The 16285-nt window shown below is 50.8% G+C and overlaps 1 protein-coding gene across 9 annotated transcripts in view; it reads right to left on the bottom strand.

The window, feature by feature from the left end:
- Positions 1 to 5283: 5283 nt before the first annotated feature.
- The window catches only part of LOC116878228 (endothelin-converting enzyme 2), a 30884-nt gene continuing 19882 nt past the window's right edge, over positions 5284 to 16285 (bottom strand). For 7 of the 9 annotated variants that reach the window (XM_032875515.1, XM_032875508.1, XM_032875510.1 and 4 more), the window contains 14 exons: positions 16093 to 16239; positions 15868 to 15933; positions 12212 to 12400; positions 11366 to 11508; positions 10868 to 10982; positions 9260 to 9370; positions 8258 to 8356; positions 8076 to 8153; positions 7474 to 7577; positions 7173 to 7283; positions 6980 to 7047; positions 6628 to 6818; positions 6417 to 6512; positions 5284 to 5715 (listed from right to left, as the gene is read on the bottom strand). In XM_032875515.1, the coding sequence (XP_032731406.1) occupies positions 5539 to 5715; positions 6417 to 6512; positions 6628 to 6818; positions 6980 to 7047; positions 7173 to 7283; positions 7474 to 7577; positions 8076 to 8153; positions 8258 to 8356; positions 9260 to 9370; positions 10868 to 10982; positions 11366 to 11508; positions 12212 to 12400; positions 15868 to 15933; positions 16093 to 16239 (1695 nt within the window). In that variant the 3' untranslated portion in view covers positions 5284 to 5538. The remainder of the gene's footprint in view (positions 5716 to 6416; positions 6513 to 6627; positions 6819 to 6979; positions 7048 to 7172; positions 7284 to 7473; positions 7578 to 8075; positions 8154 to 8257; positions 8357 to 9259; positions 9371 to 10867; positions 10983 to 11365; positions 11509 to 12211; positions 12401 to 15867; positions 15934 to 16092; positions 16240 to 16285) is intronic. The other 2 variants (XM_032875512.1, XM_032875511.1) reach the window with 2 other exon arrangements.

The following is a 16285-nucleotide window of genomic DNA, read 5'->3' as shown; positions in this document are numbered from 1 at the left end:
ATAACTCCTCCCCCTCTCATCTGGTGGGAATACCCACCATTTGGCCTGGAGTCTTTATTGTGGGTTCTGAGGCATTAAAGAATGCAGGAATTGTTTGTTTTTCAAAAAACAGCTAGCACAGCATGGTTAGCACTGAATGAATGTTGCCTAAATATATGTATACATATAAATGTATGGCCCATTTTTAAAACCTGTGCTTTTTTCATTCAGTGCTTGGATTCTGGGGACCACCTTCCATTTCCATCACCAATGACTTCCCTAGCCCTGGTCTGCTGACAGAAGCTGAGCAGTCCATGACTGTTCTGCCTATTCCATCTCTGGCTTCAAGATGTCAATACATTGTCACGCTTTCTTCAGTCGTCAGTAGAGTTATTCCTCCTAAATCTCTCCTTTTTCCATGACTTCCTTCTATCAGATTTCAGATTTTGTCTTTTATACCAGTTGTATCTCAATCAGTACCTTAGAGGAGATGGGGTGATGATGTGACACGAAGCACAGTCTGTCAATAGCAGGTGCCTCCTGATGAAAACTCTGTGTTTGTTTTACTATTTTTCAACTTACTTGTAGGTTTGAAATGTTTCAAAGTAAGGTGCCACGGTGGCTCAGTCAATTAAGTGCCTGCTTGGGTCAAGATCTCAGAGTCCTGGAAACAAGGACATTGGGCTCCCCACTCCGTGGGAAGTCTCCTTGTCCCTCTACCTCTGCCCTTCCCCCTACTCGTACTCTCTCTCTCTCAAATAAATAAATAAAATCTTTTTTTTTAAGTTTCAAAATTAAAAGAGGGGGGAGAACATAAGCTTTAGAGAACAACAAACCTAGTGTGTAAAACCATGGGAAGCCTCTCACTAGCTGTGATACTTGGGCAAGCTTCCTAACCTCTCCCAGCTTGGTTTCCGCCTTTATGAAATGTGAGTAATAAAGTATCTCGCTTGTAAGCTATGTGTTGAAAATGAAATAAGACATTGTATATAAAGTGCCTAGCTGGGTTTCTGACAACTGAAAAGGAGCCTGTTGTCATTTTCAACCACCTCAATTCTGCAGGGCTGAGATATTCTTGTTCCCTGCTCTCTACTTCCATGTACTCAAGCCCCCAGTCCTCTCTAGCCAAACTCACATATCTGACAGGTATTCCAAGGCCACATGATAACACTGATGTCCTACCTCAAGCTTCATTTCAGTCAAATTGCCCTCCCAGAAGTACTCCTTCCTACCATTTGGCCAAACTCCCAGCCTTGTGGCCAAATTGCTCTCTAAACCAGGGACATCCTATCACCTGTCCCTTTCCTAGCACCTTCCTTCAAATTGCATCCAGAAGCCATCCATGCTGTCCCCAAACTCATGGCTTGAGCCATAGAGCTACACATCTTAGGGATGGTTCCACCAATTTGAAAACTTTGCAACCCAAAACATCATTTACATAACATGGGAAGTGCTCCTGGCAGGACACAGCACTGCAGAGTTTCCTACTTTCATTGTGTGATATTTCTCAAATAGATTGCACTGTGACCTTTCTGAGTTCTAATCCCCAGGACTGACAGCAGGTGTTACAATCTCCTCTTCTCACATGTACTGTTACAGCTTCCCTTCTCCAGACTCTCACCTTACATCATGCCCCTTTCACGTGATCATCCTATCATCATTTCTGAACATGCCTTGCCCCTTTAAGATGATTGGCCTTTTCGGGGCACCTGGGTGGCTCAGTGAGTTGGGCCTCTGCCTTCAGCTCAGGGCTTGATCTCGGGGGTCCTGGGATGAGCCCCACATCGGGCTCTCTGCTCAGCAGGGAGCCTGCTTCTCCCTCTCCCTCTGCCTGTCTCTCTGCTTACTTGTGATCTCTCTGTCAAATTTTTTTAAAAAATCTTAAAAAAAAATGATTGACCTTTTCACATTGCTAGTCCTTCTGTATAGAATACCCTTCACTGTTTTCTGGCTAGCAAGTTCTCCCATCCTCTGTACTAAAGTTCAGTGTCGCCTACCTAGGAAGTTTTTCCTGTTCTACTCTTTAATTTATTCATTTCTTCCCTGTGCTCCCACCATGTGTAATACATCTCTCTCTCTCTCCCTAGAATCTGAGCTCTTAGGGACAGGAAGTGTTTTTTATTCACCTTTTGTCCCTAGCACCAACCTAATGCCTGGCTTGTGGTGAGCCTTGATAAATATTTATTGAATGAATGAATTCATTTTGCATTCATCTTCAGGTCATCTTTACATATAATAATGGACCATTGGGGGCTCTTTAGAGGTCAGAGCTGGATGTCAAGAAACTGTTGGGATTGTCTATTTGTGAGTCATGATAGGCACACTGAAACTGTGCTTATTTTATGAGACTGTCTTCCAACCTAAAATTTCCAGCGTGCTTCCAAGTGTGGAAATCATAGTGTCTGACATATGTTGCCTTATTGTGCATGGGAACTGGTCAGACCTTTCAATGGGACAGTGCAAGGTATGGCCCAACACCTTACCAACAGCTGCTCTCATGTGTCCATCAGGAGCACCACCTTTTATTACCTCTTCTGCCTTAACACAGCAGAGCATATCACAGATGCATATTCATCGGTTTGGGGGGCCACTAAGGTGAAGGTTACACCTGTCAGCCGATGTTCACCTTGCCTTGGCTCTGGAAACAAGCACCTGCAGAGTGTTCAACAAACAGGTGCTACTTGGCTTAATTTCAGCTCAACATGTGATTAGGTTTCCTGCAGTTAACTGGATGTCACATATGCCTGGTCCAGGGGAGGTGGGTGGCGTGAAAACCCACGTGCTGATGAGGGTCTGGCTTAGAAGTGCAATGACACTGATCAGAAGACAGATTTCTATGCATAAGTCTAAACTCAGTCATGACCCAGAAGACTAAATGGTGGTCATTAAAAGCATCTGAGTTCCACATCTGATTTTAATGCAATCTATCTTATCTGCCACTGGAAGTTATACAATTTTTTTCTCTTAGTTTCTCCACTTGTAAAATAGACAAAATTACTGGACCTATTTATAAGTTGTTGTGGGAACCTAGTGAGATTATTTTCAAGTGCTTAGCACGGGCTTAACAAAATAAGGCCTCAGTAAATGAAAGCTGACCTTTGACCTTTCTGGAAATATGGAGTTTCAGTGCCACAGTGACCCACTGGTCAGCTTCCTAAACTGGCCTCTAAAATCAGATGTGAGAGGAAGGCCCGCCAAGCCTCTCTCCTCCCTCATTAAGACCTCTGACATACAAATCTCATTCTCTGTGCAACGCCCAAAATTCAATGTCATTTCTTAATATTTCTTAATAGTTGCTAAGCCCATGAATTCACTGCTTAAAACACTAAATGCTGAACTGGTCCTCAGAGATCATCTCATCCAACCTACTGGTCTTACAGAATGCTAAGGATACTGAGAGCTGGAGAGGGGATGAACCTAACATCACACAGCTAAGAAGTCGCAGAGCTGGAGCCAGAATCAGGTTTCCAGACGTGATGGCCCTCCTCTTTTCCATACACTTTGCTGTCTCTCCAAGAGTCATGGTTTCAGAGGCTCAGACATCTTTTCCCTCGGTCTTAGGGTTCCTGAGGCCACGGTCTTCCTTTCTGAACAGCCGGCACCTCCAAGGATGACAGGGGCCCACATATAGCTCTTGATGGGGGCAGGACACAGGGGCGGGAGACAGACTGTGGGACACATGTACCATCACCCAGGGCCCCAGCAGTAGTCACTGCCAAAGCTTCACTTACCCTCCACAGACCCAACCCTTACTTGGACTTTGGAATACTGACTTTTAAAGACAATTGAGATGACTCTTTCCACTGTTTTGCTCTGGTTCTCATTTTACAGATAAAGAAACTGAGGCTCATGGAGGTAAGGGAACCAGCTCAGGCTCATACAGCTATCCAATCTTTGAGTTCAAACCAGGTCTCTTTGACTGCAGTAAAGTGCTCAGGGTTAGATCTGTAAAATGGAAACTAGAGCACTTACAAAATGAGGTGGCTGTAAGGATCAGACGAGCTCATGAAGGTGAACCTGCCAATACAAGAACCACCTATGGGAAGGAACCGTCTTATTCATCTTTGCATCACCAGTGCCTTGCACACTGTTGGTAACCAATACACTTAAAAAAATTCCATGAGTGCATAAGTTAATAAATGAATGAATGAATAAAAAAATGACCCACCCAACAGAGGCGCCTGGAACACAAGAGTTATTGAACAAATGCTCCTGTCCCTCCCTTGCTCTGCAGGGTGGCAGCAGACCTGAAGGCTCCATGCCTGGCACCTGGCAGGCCTCAATGAGTGTGTGTGGTGGGGCAAGTGACTCTCAGGAGTACTGGGCCTTCAAGGCCATGGGGAAATGCATGTCTTCTCAGCCGTAAGCAGAGGGCATGCTCTGAGACGCAGGTAAGGGCTGCCCATCTTCCAAGCTGACCTTGGCCCAGTCGTTAGCCAGACTCTGTGTTAAGCCTGGCTGCATGCAGCAGTGGAGGGCAGAGGCAAACCCTTCCAGCTATAGATGAGCCAGTGATGGGGATATGACCACCCAAGGAGGTCATCTGCCCAGCCCAACTCAACTTCCTTCCATTCTTCCATCCTGCCTCTCCTCTGTCTTCCTGGGGCTGTATATCTCAGTCCTCTTTGTCTGGTGACTGAGTAAATGGGCATCTAGAAGAGTGCCGAACAGAGTAGGTGCTCAATAAATATCGGCGGGATGAGTGAATGAATGAACAAAAACAGGACTGAAGGAAGAGACAGGCTGACTGATGTGTGTCTATTTATTGGCACAGGGTCCTACAGGGCCAAGACTACCCCCTTCCCTGTAAAAATAAATTCTGTTCTTCTCTCTCCCTGCTCTATCTGCTTCTCTGCTCAGGCCAGGGAGGGCCAGTGCAGTCCCTGTGACTCATTCCCCAACACACAGGAACCAGCTTCCCCCTTACATACACACCACACATACTTCCTCTCTGAGCCCAGGGAAACTGGGAGGCAGCAGGTGGGCTTGTCTAGGCCCTCAGGCTTCCACTAAGAGCTGAGCACAGCTGGTCTGCCAGTGAAGGTTGGCAGCAGTATTAGGAGAAGCGGCATAAGGAACATAGGTTGGGGGGTAGTCCCTGAAAGTGGAGCTGAAAGGGGCTGGGTCCACTCCCAAGGGGACACTGAGTGGGCCTCGGGGAGAAGTATAGGAGGCACACCACCCAGGCCCTGTGTGGTCCAAGTGCAGCAGGCACAGCAGGCCCCAAGGCCACCAAGTCAAGTGATCTTAGGACTGGAAGAGGCAGACTCCTTTCCGTGGGAGCTGATGCCCCCTTCTCCCCCAGTCCTCTTCCAGGCAGGGTGACATGGAAGGATGTCACAGTGAATGGTGGGGCCTCTGCTGGAGGCAGGGGTACCCCCGAAGCAGAGGCACAATGTGGTGTTTGAGGGAGGAGCGGAACTCATGTCACCTGCGGTGTGGAGGGGCTGGACTCAGTGCAACTGGCATTCGCCTTCTCTAAACCTGGAGCAAACAGCCTTGCTAGGCGAGCTGCCCCAGGTCTTGGCAACAGCGAGCTATATCTCCCCAGCCCCAGGTCTACCACACCTCACACAGCTGCCCTGGGTTCATGGGGGAGCCAACAGGGCAGCCGAAGTGCCGCAGGAAGTCACGGGAGTTGGAGAGAGTGCCCAGCACACGGAAGCGGGCAGGGCTGTGGGGGTCGGTCACCAGCCCCTCGTGAGAGCTCTCGGGTGTGCGGACTGAGCACCACACCTGCAGGCCAGGACAGACACGGGGACATATGGTGTCTAGTGCAGACGGGGGGCCACAGACTGGGCTGCGGCAGAGCCATCCTGGGGATGCAAACCACCACTGCCCCAGCCCCTCCGCTCAGGAGGCCTCCAGGACACAGCCGGCATCTCTGCCATATGCCCTTGCTATCAGCTTCGAGGGAGGGACCCTGCCTCCCCAATTCCTGAGGGCCTTCCAAAGCTGCCCTGGACACTGGGTTGCCAAGGATGCATACGTCTGAGGGGAAGAATCACGCCCCCCACCCCAAGAGGCTGCATGTGGTAGTGCAAAGTATCTTGAAGAGCTCCCCTTGAGTCCTTGCTCTGCCCTTTACTTTGTTCTGGGGTAGCCGTGGATGAACCACTCTGTCCCCAAGCTTTAGTTGCCTCCTCCAAAGCTACCTTACAGGACTGTGGTGGGAATCAATCCTGTACCCTAACCCCTGCCCCTCAAACAGGGCAGTCCTGGCCTTTGGGATCTGTAAAAGCCTCCCGCAGAGTTCTCCTTCTTTGGGCCTCCAGGCACGCTTTCAAGCTCTGGGCACCAGGCCTTCCCAGGCCACCTTCCACACCCCACCTACAGCCCCATTTCCCAGTCCCTTTCCTGCATGCCCCAGACTTCTAATGACATGCCCAGAGAGAGTGGGAGAGGGGCAGGCCCCAGATCTTCCAGGACAGCAATACCTGGGCAAATCCCACAAAGAAGAGCTGGTGATTGGTGAGCCCCACAGCTGGCAAGCGCTGCTCCTCCCCGTGCTTCCTCAGCCACGCTTTGTAAGCCTGCAGTCGGGCACCAAGGTGGCAAGTCCATCAAGGCTCACCCACCACTGCCACCCACTGTGCACCCCCCCACCACAGGCGGGCCGCAGCCACTGGAGGCCCGCCGGCCACTCACGTTATAGGCAGCCTTAAGTCCCCCATTGTCAGCGATATTCTCCCCCAGCGTCTGCCGGCCGTTGAGCCTCTCCCCATGGACTTGGTACTGGCTGTACTGCTCCTCCATGCAGGCCGTGTGGTTCCGGAAGGCCGCCAGGGACTCATTCTGCCACCAGGGCCGCAGGTTCCCTTCCTTGTCATATTCGCGCCCTGAGGAGAACTAAATCTTGGCACCTCACCATGACTAGGGCAGGCTTCCACCAGCAGCCAGGCTCCCTGTGGCCAGCTCCCAATATTCCAAGGCCTTGCAAGAACCCCTAGGAATTCTAGGCTGGGGTGGGGAACTTGTGGGCCACTCCAGGGGCCTCTACCTTGGTCATCAAAGGCATGTGTCAGCTCATGGCCCATCACCACGCCGATGCCACCAAAGTTCAGGGCCCTGGTGGGTGAGGAATGCTGCATGAGGACATGGTGGGGGAACTTCTGGACCCCACCTCCAGCCCTGGGTCCAGCTTCCCCATGGGCCCAGGCCCCAGCACCCAGCCCCTCCTGCCACAGACACACTTGGGGTGGTTACGGGTATAGAAGGGGGCCTGCAGGATGCCAGCAGGGAAGACGATTTCGTTCTTGGTTGGAAGGTAGTAGGCATTCACTGTCTGGGGGGTCATGCTCCACCTGGGAGAGCAAGAGAGAGAGGCTGAGGTTCCTGACTCTCCTGACACCCTTCCAGCCCAGCAGCCCTGACCTACCTCCTGCAAAGACCTTGTACTTCTGGTTTGAGATGTCTTGCCACCCTCTTCCCCAGCCCCAGAAAGCTCCCCTATCTCTCCTGATGCCCCAAGTGTCTATAGCCCCCCGTTCTCACTGGTCCCGGCTGGGAGGCTTGCGGAGCTGGTCAGCCATCACCTTAGCAGAGAAATTGTACAAATTCAACATGTTCTGGAAGAAGGAATCTTCAGAGACTTCATACTGTGGGAGTGGCGGGAAGCAGAAAGCAAGCAAGACAACATGTGGGAGAAGAGAATAGTCCAAGTTTGGCTACTAATTAGCACCTCTCTGAGCCTCAGTTTTCCTCAATGGCAAAATAGAAATGAAATGTTTAGGAAACACAAAGCGCCAATACTTAAAGAGTATTTATGTTGCTGGTGCTTTAGTGGTTTACATCCTGCCTCCTTCTAGTCTCACAACAAACCCCATCCCAGTTTTACAAATGGAGACACTCAGACCCAGAGAGGTTATATAACTTGTCCAAGGTTACACAGGTAGGTAGGATTTGGGAACACTGCATTCTGCTGTCGGCTAGCCTGCAGCCTGGCACAGAGCCAGCATGTGTTTGCACTTGCCTCTGGAAGGACCCAACAGGGACTTCCTTCCCCCCTAGGGCTTGAGCCCCAATTACTGAGCCAAGAATAGAGCCCCCCCTCACCTCGGAGATGAAGTTCAACACTGGTGAGCCCAGGTACTCACCCCATCATAAATATCATCCAGCTCTTTGGGCTCCAGGATGAAGTCCGGGAAACCAATCATATCATATATAGCGTCGGCCTGAAGAGACCAGGTTAAGGGTTTCCCTTCCCCGGCTCCGCCCCCCCAAACTGCATCCTCCATCCCCACCTGAAGATGGCGCCCCAACCCTGGCCACGGCTCACTTTCTCCTTGGCTGCCTGGCGGGTCTTCTCGTCCATCCAAACCAGCTGCCCCAGGGCCTCCTCGAAGGCTGTCCTGATCTCACTGATCATCCCCTCAGCCTGGGAGGAAGGGGGTAAAAGGTGGCTTCCCACTACACTGATGCATTCTTCCCCCCTCCCCCCCAATCCACCCCAGGGCCCCATCCCTGTCCTTCCAGGGGAGCGTGGGGGGTGGGGGGCGGGACTGCAAGTAAGGCTGAGCATCCTGGGAAGATGAGGAGGAAACACCATTTGTGAAGGTACTGAGATGGTGGGTGGCTTTTTTTCTAATTAATAAAAAAAAAAAAATTAACTGACAATAAGTTAATTGAATTAATATAATTTAATATAGTGTGTTGACTTTTATCTGATTATGGAAGGAAGGCATTAATAGCAGAAAATATGGGAAGTTGAGAAGAGGCGAAGAAGGAAACAGACCACTTATAATCCCATCACTCAGAGATGACTCCTTTTAAGATCTTGATTATCTCCTTTGAGAGTCTTTCCCTGCCTGGATATACATATATAACAAGGAATTATGTTGTGCAACATACACATATCTTGTCAACTACTTTGTTTTTTGACTTGACATTATATCATGAGTTTTAGGTGGCCTCATAATCCACCCTAACCACAACCTTTCTTCCAGTCTCTATGATTAGACGTTCCAGCTGTTTTCATTTCTGCCTATTGTAAACCGCACTGCAAGAACCATTCTTGCAGATAATACTTGAAGCACACTCATTATCATCTCCTAATGAATAAATATTATTTTCCTAACCCTATAGGCAACATAAACTCATTGTAGAACATTTGGGAAATACAGAGAACTTTAAAGGACAAAAAGAACCCCTCCTAATCTTCCCACCCAAAATAATTACTATTCATTTATTGATGAATTTCCTCTCAGTACCCCGCCCCTTCGTGTACACACATGAATGAACTAAAACAAGGGCTAGTGTTGGAAGAACCTCAAAGACTCACGATTTCCTTGCTTTGCCGGTCAAATGTGGCCTTCACAAAGAGGGAGCCCAAAGCGAAGCCAAGTGCGTCGTCTGTGTTGGAGATGCAGGTCTGCCACCTTGGCGTGCAGGACTGTAAGGGACAAAGAGCCAGGCCTCCCAGAGATGGCTCTGCTCTCCAGTCTGAGGGCCCTTCTCTTCTCTGTCTCTGGGGCCGGACCTCTCACCTCTGAGCAATGGCAACCTGGGCTTGGGGGGTTGCTGCCCTCTCTCCCTCAGACTCCAGGGGAAACAAAGGGCCGAACTGAAAAGTGTGCCAACTCCAGCAGCAAAACCGCAGGAAGAGCATGTGTGCTGCCCACTCTGTGCTTAGTACTCTCCCCTTCTTTAGTTTCTAAGAGCCCCACTGGGGGCCAGAAGTTTCTTTGCTCAGCTCCATATCCCAGGCTTATATCCAGTCAGTCCCCCATGCCAGAAACCCACAGGTCACAAGCTTCCTCCATCTCCCTATACCCACATGCAACCTATCACCAGTGTCTACTACCCCAACTTCTTGCCACTCTCTCCAGTCCATCCCTTTGCCACTTCCCTGCCCAAAGATTGTAGTCACCTTCTAACTAGATACTCTGGCTCCAATCTCAATCCCCTGCCCTGTCCCTGTCGCTGCCTCTTCCATTTAGCTGCAAGAAAGATCGTCCAATACCTAGATCTAACTGGGTGATTCTGCTTAAAATCATCCCACGGTTCCCCATTGCTGATAGAATGCCTGACTTTTTTTTTTTTTTTTTGCTTGCAATATGTGTCACTTTATTTTCATTATCTTCAAAGATAAGAGATGGAACACAATGAAACTGTCCCCAAGCCTCAACCAATTAAGTTTTCTCTCTCTCTCTCTCTCTCTCTCTCTCTTAATTTTTAGTTCAGTTCAATGCCTGACTTTTTAACAGAGCACTCAGGTCCCTTCGTGCACTGCCCCAGGCCCACCTCACCACCCTCAGCCTCTCAGTCAGCCTATTCCCATAACAGAGCACACGCAAGTCCATGACTTCCTGGCCTCTGGGAATTTGCACATGCTATTCTTTTACCTAGAATGCCCTTCTCCCTTGCTCCCTTGCTGAACTAATTCTTCGAATGTTGCCTCTTCATAAAGAACTGTCCTGATGCCTCCCCCTCCCCCGGATAGGATGTGCTATCCCTTCCTCTGTTCTATAGCACAAAGGTCTTCCACACAATGCGAGCCTTTATCACCCAAAAATACAAGGTTTGTTTACATGTCCGTGTCCCCCACTTCACGGGGCACCTCGAAACTGAGAAGCACGTTTATTCTTCTCCTTAATAATCACCATCAAAGCTGAGTGCCTCTGCATACAAGGCACAGGAGCTTCACTTACACTGGCTCAGTCCTCAGACCACCCTGCCGCCATTCCTATTTCACACACCAGGAAACAGAGAGACCGGGTGACCTGCCCGACCGAGGTCCCATGGGCCAAAACACAGAGGAGTTGGGATGGCAACCCAAGTCATCTTGGTTCCTACACCTGTGTTCCACACTCTACCATGAGGCAGTGGTGCCTGAAACACAGGCACCCTAAACTGGATTGGAAGGTGGGGACAGAGTCAGAAATCCCACCTTCTTGGTGCCATAGAGGGTCTCCAGCAGTTTCTCCTGTGCAGACTCAAAGCGATGGTCCAGGCTTGAGGTTGTCTTCTGTACCAGGTTCCAAATCAGGTAATTGTTCAGGACGCTGGCATCCAGACCAGAAGGTAAGGAAAGGGCAGCTGTGGTACCATTTCCACCCCAAATCTGCTCCACGAATGTGCAGGCAACTGAAGTCCCGAGAAGCATATGGTGGAGCTGTCCCAGAATCCCTCTGTCTCACCCTGGGACCACACACCTGCCTGCAGAGGTCAGCTTGGAGCCAGGTGTGGGAATAAAGAGTGTAAATGGACCCCCTGAAGCCCCAGCCTAGGGGAACAGCCTGCAGACATTCTCTTTTGTTGTTTGGAAGGTCCAGGGCCTTGTCAAAGGCTGCTCTGTGTTTGGCTGTGCCAGTCCCCATGCCCAGTCCCTGCCTGGACCTGCGTGGAGCTCTGAGCCCCACCTCCCACACTTTGGGCTCTTCCCAACCTTGGCTCTGTGTGGTTGATGAGCTCTGACACCTGCTGCAAATAATCCGTCCCATACACCACCACGGGCTCAGAGTCACCCAGCTCCAGTGGTGACAGCAGGAAGGACAGAAACTCCAGCCAGTTCACGGAGGGTGCCAGGCCCTACAGCCAAAAAAAAAAAAAAAAATCTCAAGCCTCCTTGCCTGCCTGCCTGCCTGGCTGCCAGCAGACCCCTCCTCCATTGATATGCTGGAGCCTGGGAACCTTTCCCATTGCCATGGCAACATCTAGTAGCTGTTTGGTAGCCCCTTCCCGCAATAAACCTTTTTCCAGGCCTGAATGCTCCTTGATCTGGGAGCCCAGTCATTTACTATACAAGAAAAACCAGCCTATACGATGTTCAGCTGGGGCACGGATATTCAAATATTTTCACAACAGTTGATAAAATCCATATCCCCTGACACCATCCAGGGTCCCTACATGACTAGTCTCTCCTTCAGAAACCCCCACCCCCTTATCTAACCTCTCCATCATCCAACTAAAGGGTTGGTTCCTGGCCCAGTAAGGGCCCTCCAGGAGATACTTCTAAATTTCTTTTGATTGTTTTGTGGACATCTTGTACAAATCGTTACAGATTTTTAACATAATCCCTCTATGCATCCCCAGGCAACATGAAAGGGGACCAAGGGATGGCCTAGTGAGAGGTGACCTAAAATGGATAGCAACAGTGTAGCTGGAAAGCTCAGAAAATCAAGCAAATGAGGAAAGGACCGGCTGCCTCAGGAGGATCACAGGAAGGAGAGCTGGGAGGCCTGCTCTAGGGGCTGCCCCACCCCCAGCGGTCCACGTTCCCCGCCTGCCGCACCTGCAGTTCTGAGATGCTCATCTTGTGGTAGATCTTCTCCTCATCCCGCCTCTGGTCCTGGGGCACAGTGATGTTGGCCAGCTGGACCTCCAGCTCCAGCACCTGCCGCATCTGCTCCCGCGTGGAGCCTGGGCGCCCACCCAGCAGCATCCCCAGTTCCTCCATGTAGTCCAGGTAGGCAGTGAGGACCTGTCAAGGCCCTGAGTCACCCTGGGAGCCCGGCAACAGATCCTGCCCAAGGCTGCGGGGGTCTGTTCTGGCCCCCACCTCTCCTTACCATCTCTTCTGCTGACCTTCCTCACAGAAGCTTTCTTGGACAATCCCCTTTTGTTTCTGTCATTCTGCTTACCACCATCTGCTAGGATCTTGCTGATTTATTTGTGTACTTACTTATCATCTATTTCCCCAAGGACAAGGCAAGTTCAGGAGAGCACAGCAGCTTATTCACCCCGCCACCCCTAGGGCCTAGAACGGGGCCCAGCACGGAACACGTGTCCCTCAAATATTTGTCCGGTGGGTGGACCTGCTTCCCACACCGCTCTGCCTTTTCGTTTCCTAAAGCCCTTCTATCCTTTCAGCACCTCAGTGACCACATGCCTTCACCTAACAGCTGAGTGGACCCCACTGGGAATTTGGTCCACAGTAGCTTTGAGGGTCTTCCATCTCCCATCCAGCCAGGCCTCAACCTTGCTGCTTTCTCGGCTCCCTTCTAGTATCCAGCAGGGGGAAAGGTGCAGAAAAATACATAGTGACCACAAGTATACACATGTATCAGACTCTGCTGGGGCCCTCCAGGTAATGTATCTTTCTTCCCTCTCCCAGCAACTCCACAGAGTGGATATTAGTCCAATTTTGCAGATGAGGAAACCAGCTTGAAGAGGTTGCATGACTTAACCCCTTGACAAACTAGCAGATGGCAGAGTCCTAACGTGGCTCAGGCCTGGTGGTTCCAGCCACGGCCCCAGGGCTCTGTGGGTGCAGGGCAAACTCATGCTGCTTTAGTCCCTGCTGGTACTCGAGCTCCAGTGAGGCAGGCTGTTTTCTCTGTCCTCCACAGTGGCCTCAAGCTCTAGTACAGCATCTGGCACATAGTAGGTGCTCAATAAATATTTGTTGAATGAAGAGATGAGCACCCCACCAACAGACCCTTAGCACTTCTCAGCACCCGCTCCCTGGGGCCCTCCTCTCAGGTGCCACTACTCATTCTGCCCTTTAAGCCCCATCTGGGCTCCCTCACTCGCCGAAGGCCATTTCCTCTTCTACTCATTGAAAAGGACCAGATCCCTTAACATCCATTCCCTCTACTTCAAAGTCTGTCTCCCGCCTCTCTTCTTCCTTGCTGCTGGTGTCAGAGAAAGAGATTTGAGGACCAGTCCCAGTCATCCCAGCTCCTGACGAGTTGGCCAGCCCAGCCAGTCATCCTGACCCTGCCCTGCCACCACCCCCCTCACTTGTCCCCTTCTTTCCCTGCCCTTAGCTGAAGACTTACACTGAGACTTTCCTGAACTCCGTTTTCTTCCTCAGTTTTTATCCTACATGAACCTTTTATGCTGCAGCTTCCCACAGATGCTGGCACAGACTTCCTGCCTGAGACAACCAGCAACACATAGGGCTGAACTGAAGCTTTTTCCCACCAATAGCCAGTTGGTCGAACTGGTTCTCTCCAGGATTCTCCAAATTCTCTCCTCTCCTGACTCTCCTGATGTTGAACCACACACCTGTTCCTGCCCCTCCTTTTCCATTTCTTTTGAGATAAATGCTAAATCTGATCCACAGTGTCCATGCATAATATGAATCTACATATCTGTCCAGAAGGACCCCCCCCCCCCCGGCAACACACACACACCCTGAATTCCCCTCTCTGGTCCATCAGCGGGTTATATGACCTCCCACCTCGAAACCTTTGCATAAGCTCTTCCCTTTGCCTGAACCCTCTCCTTTCACAGCAGCCTGCCCTTATCCCTGGACGAGGCTGGTCCCCTGTGACACTCAGTCTGGAAATGCCAGGCTGGCCCTCTGTGACAGTCCCAGCAACTGCACATGGGATACGCCGAGCCACTTCATGGCTTCTCCCCCACTGAGAGGGCAAAGGCCCTGTCTTGTTTACCACTAGTCTGGAGGAGGGTCTGGCTGAGGACAAGGGACTCTCCTGGTATAGTTACTCCACAGTGGCCTACCTCACCGGATCTCTTTCTCCCACTGCCTTGAAAATGCAGGAATATGCTTCTTTCCCTTCTGTACTCTTGTCCAGCCTCTCATTTCTCCTAAGTCTTTGTTTACATTTTTAAGCAGATGCCCCACAAGCCCTCAGATACCTCCAGCCTCGTCCTCTCTCTGGGACTTCACCTGGTTTCCACAGCCGTCTGCTGACCTCACCAGGTAGACAGTACCCAGGTTGCTCACAATCACATGTCTAAAATGAGGGGTTCCCACTCCCTGAGTACCTGCATGAGCTTGTAACCCTCCTTTCCCCAAACAGGCACCATAGGAGGTAAATGCTAGGATCCCCATTATACAGATAAGGAAATAGCTTCACCTTGCACCAAGCCACAGGGCTATGATCAAAATCAAGGTCTGACCCCAGAGTCTGCCCTTTTCCTGTGATGTCACACTGTCTCCTCTTCCCCAGTGTGCTCTGAGCCAGTTCTTCCTCCGGGCACCCCTAGTTCTTCCACGACTCCTCCATTCCGCCATCACTCAGGCTTACAGCCTCATCTGTCTTTATCTCTTCCTCCTACTCCTCTCTTTGAACACCCAGTCACCCGCAATTCACGATTTGCCCTTGGTTACGTCTTTTGCATCCTCCCCTTCATAATATTCCCTCTGCCACTTCCTATATCTGGGCACTTAGAGACTCAGAGCTTAGAGTACTACTGACTTAGCTCATCTCCAGGCTCCCTCTCTTGCTTCTACTTGTCACACCAAGCACTGCTTACTGTACTTACTGGGTTCTCCCTTCCTGCTCTGGGAGGCCTATAAAATAAAACTCAGTGTTTCATGGTACAGGATTCCAGGTCCCCTCCACAACTAGTTCCTACCCACGTGTTTAGCCTGTCATCTGCTTTGAGCACCACATTTTGCCAAACTGGACCCCTTCTCATGGTCCAAACATGCCTTAGCTTTATCCTTCTTCAAGACTTTGTTTACACTCTTCTCATTACCCAGCATGCCCCCAGCCCCTCTTAGCTATTCTACACAGCCTGGTTCAGATGCAATCTCATCAGGAAACCCCCGACTACCTGGGTCTCTCATGAGGCCTAGAGACCCCTTTTGAGGCTGTTCTCAGCTATCTGGGTCCATGAACCCATCTCCACTGAAAGGTTTGTGTGGCAGTGGCTCTGCGGGTACATCTCAGAGCAGCCCCGTGACACCTGGCACATGGTAGGTGCCTAGAAGAAGGGGAAGGAAGGAAACAAGGGGAGAGGGAACAGAAAGAAAGGGGGGAGGGAAAGCGAGGAGGGTGAGCAGGAAGGCTGGGAGGGAAGGAGGAAGGAAATCAAGGAAGAGTGAAGGGGGAAAGAAGGATGGAAGGGTAGCCAGCTGACTAGGCAACAGGACAGGCTCACTTTCCCCGCTATGACCCTGGACAAAGGGAAAAATAAACAAGCATCGGCCCAGCTCAACAGAGGGGTGGGTGTTCTGAGGATGCTCCTTACTTTCTCATTGGCGGTCCTGTTTAGGTAGTAATCTCGAGAGGGGAGAAAGAGCCCAGATTGGTCCACCTGCAACAGCAAGTCAAGGGAGTGAGCCTTCCCCCAACACACACCTGGACTTTTGTCCAGGGGATAGAGCCACCCCAGCCTGCCTGTGTCACAAGGGAAGAGAATCTGGGCTCAGCAAATGGTCTGTGAGTCCCTCCCAACCCATCTCCAGACTGGTACCTGGATAACATTGCTGTTGGAACTCTTGGAGTCGGCACTGACATACACCGTGAAGAAAGGGGTGGCCCTGTAGGTCCCTGCTACTGCCTTCAGCACTTCCATGAAGTTGTCCTGGTCCCAGGGCCCGGTAATGTTCCAACCACTGATCTGAGTAGAGACCACAGTGGAAACTATGGCACAGGGGCCCCCAAAG

This window comes from Lontra canadensis, unplaced genomic scaffold (genome assembly GCF_010015895.1).
Source record: "Lontra canadensis isolate GAN:19392208 unplaced genomic scaffold, GSC_riverotter_1.0 scaffold56, whole genome shotgun sequence".
NCBI classification, from domain to species: domain Eukaryota; kingdom Metazoa; phylum Chordata; class Mammalia; order Carnivora; family Mustelidae; genus Lontra; species Lontra canadensis.
The sequence above is the reverse complement of the archived record's forward strand: the minus strand, read 5'-3'. Positions and strand labels throughout refer to the sequence as shown.